The following is a 2,737-nucleotide window of genomic DNA, read 5'->3' on the forward strand; positions in this document are numbered from 1 at the left end:
CAGCAGACCAGGTTAGAAGCCCCTGCCCCAGGCAGGGAAGTCTCGGGGAGCAAAAAGGCTCTGGAGTTCAGGGTTAGCTCAGGACACGCATTTCTGAGCGACTAATCTGCGCAGCAGCACGCCGGTTTAGGGAGTTTTCCAGCAGGATTAGCCACAGGGACAGGCCAGGAGGGGGGACAAAGCTCCTGGAAATTAGGAAAAAACCACAGTGGTATCTCTTATCTGGACCAGAACCCCAGGCCTGGAGCTTTTAAACCCGGGAGACAATGCAGCTATTTCATGGCTGCAGGCTCAGGAATGATGGGCATTTCACTTCCAAGCGGCTCTGGATAATCTCTGGATCTGCAACCGGCCGGCCTGGTGCTGAGCTGAGCACGGTGGGGCTCACACCCAACAGCAGAAACTGGGGACAAATGGGGACCTCGTCACGGCTACCCTGGAAGGCGAGTACCCCCCCTTGGGCCCCTGTCCCCACCAAACCTACCCCGACAGTGCGGCCCCTCGTCAGAGCCGTCGAAGCAGTCACGGAGCCCGTTGCAGAGTTTGCTCATGTGGATGCAGAGCTCGGTGCCCAGGCAGTTGTGCTCGTTGGGCTGGCAGCGGGACACCTTGCTCTGGGGACCTGCAGGACACCAAAGGCACAAGTGTCAGCACAAGGACAGCAACAGGTCCGCAGCCCTTGGCTCTCCCTCAAGTGCCAGCACACTCCTTGTCCCCAGGCCACAGCGTAGGCGGGTGCACGGGGGGCCCCTCCAAACCCAGCACAGGGAGACTTAATCTCCATTATTAACTGGAAAACTTACAAAGGAAGCCAGGCTTTATTTTTAAGCTCCTCTGAAAAGAGGCAAGGCATGGAGACAAACAACAAACACACCATAAATCCATTAACAGACTGAAATCCCAGGAAAAGCTTCTCCAACATCCAGCATGGCTTCAGCCTGGGCTGGAGCATGGCTGCAGGGGGTGACAAACCAACTCTGAGCCCTGGCACAGCCCCTATGAATCCCAACTCCCTCCGCAGGGTCTCATCCCCTTCCTGCCCCAAACCCCCGTTCCGTGTCAGCGCTGAACACGCAGCGTTTTGCTGGAGCCACCAACACGTCTCTGCCCAGCCAAAACGCTCAAATCCCATTTTTTGGGGAGCCAGAGGTTGTTCCTGCCTTGCCCTCCTGTCGCCAGCGGGGACAGTGCCAGAAATAGCTCCACGGCTCCCCACGGGGCCCCTGTCCTTCGCACCGGTGAGCACCGAGAAGGGCAACACACGTCGGGCGCCGTGTCCAGGCACAGTCCCGTTTTAGCCCAGTCACCTTCATCGGAGACTCCGACAGCAGAGTTCGGCCTAAATAAGCTCAAACTCTCCTTGGAGAGGAGCGTTACATCACACAGAGAGCTCTGTGTGCCGGCACATCCTCATCCCACACAGCTCCAGCCAGCTCAGGCTGGATGTCACCACTGAGTGACACTGGATGGGATCCCCACCATGATCCCCGGGCTCCCAGCGGATGCAGCTCCAGCCTACTGGCTTGGCACGGGGGCAATGAGATCCTCCAGGACACTGGATATGGAACTCAGGACACCCAGGCTCTGTCACAGCCATCAGGGAGAGGAGTTTCCCCTCTTTCCCAGCCCCAGGGCACCATGTAGATGATTCCCAGGAGAATTTTTTTTCCAGGTGCTGCTGCACAGGTTAGTTTTCTGCAGAGGGTGGGCACCCAGTAACTGCAACTCAAGGGTTAATTAAGTAGCGTCGATACATGGACCAAAAGAACGAAGGGGCTCAAACGAAGCGCCCGGTCCAGTCAGAACTGCTGTGCCACATCCATTACTCCCTGCAAAGAGCCTGGATCAAACCACTTATCCCAAACAGGGCAGGATTAATCCACAAGCCACTTTGTTTGCTTTTGACTGTGTTGGTGCTAATAAATGAGCCAATTTATTGCATGTGACAAGCTTGTGGTACACCCCAAGGAGCCGAATTAGACAGGAATGTTTAACCTCGAAAAACCACTTGGAAAAAAAAAGGAAGGAAAGAAGAAAAGCAATTCTTCCTCCTGCAGTTGATTTGGCAACAGCCCAGATAGATGCAGACGTGGGGGACACAATGAGGGAAGAAGCCGGAGGAGCGGGAGGTCCCGCTCGTCCTGCCGGAATGGGTACGGATGACAGAACCAGTGGTGAGGGTCCTCTTACTGCCTCCAGGCTCACATCTGAAGCCACACAGCACCATATCACCAGCAGATCCAGCATGGCAAGATAAGAGATCTGAGACCTCCTGAACTCTTAGATCAGTGGGTGGACCAACCAGATCCCAGCCTCAGCAAATTCATTCCTCAAAGCCCTCATCTCCTTTGATTTTCAATAGGATGGAGGCCCTTGTCCAAGTGTTCTCCCCTCAGGAAACTTCCATGGAGCCAAAAAACAACCAACTGGGCAACAACCACGCATGAGCCGCTCGCACCGGCACCAGCACAGCACCAGGCTCGGGAAGGGACCAGCCAACGCTCAGGGAACACATGAGCGAAGCCAGGAAATACTTCAAAGGATTCCCCAGGAAAGAAAAACTGGCACAGAGGTGACAGCATTCCAAGAGACCCCAACATGAGCACATTAGTGCCATGCAAACACCCGGCACCAACGGACACCAGAGCAGCAGGCAGAGCTGCGCTCGCAGTCCAGGCTCAAACACGGATTAAATGAGAGTAATATAAGTCATTCTCTCCCTGCCAAAGAGATAAGG

At 55.2% G+C, this 2,737-nt stretch overlaps 1 protein-coding gene across 1 annotated transcript in view; it reads right to left on the reverse strand.

Annotated features, from left to right (window-relative positions):
- The window catches only part of LOC103806046 (low-density lipoprotein receptor-related protein 1-like), a gene marked incomplete at both ends in the record, with an annotated part of 53,887 nt that overhangs the window by 49,425 nt on the left and 1,725 nt on the right, over positions 1-2,737 (reverse strand). The window contains 1 exon segment of the mRNA XM_009078717.1: positions 485-622. Within this exon segment, the coding sequence (XP_009076965.1) occupies positions 485-622 (138 nt within the window).

The sequence above is a fragment of the Acanthisitta chloris genome, unplaced genomic scaffold, assembly GCF_000695815.1.
Source record: "Acanthisitta chloris isolate BGI_N310 unplaced genomic scaffold, ASM69581v1 scaffold1977, whole genome shotgun sequence".
NCBI lineage: Eukaryota > Metazoa > Chordata > Aves > Passeriformes > Acanthisittidae > Acanthisitta > Acanthisitta chloris.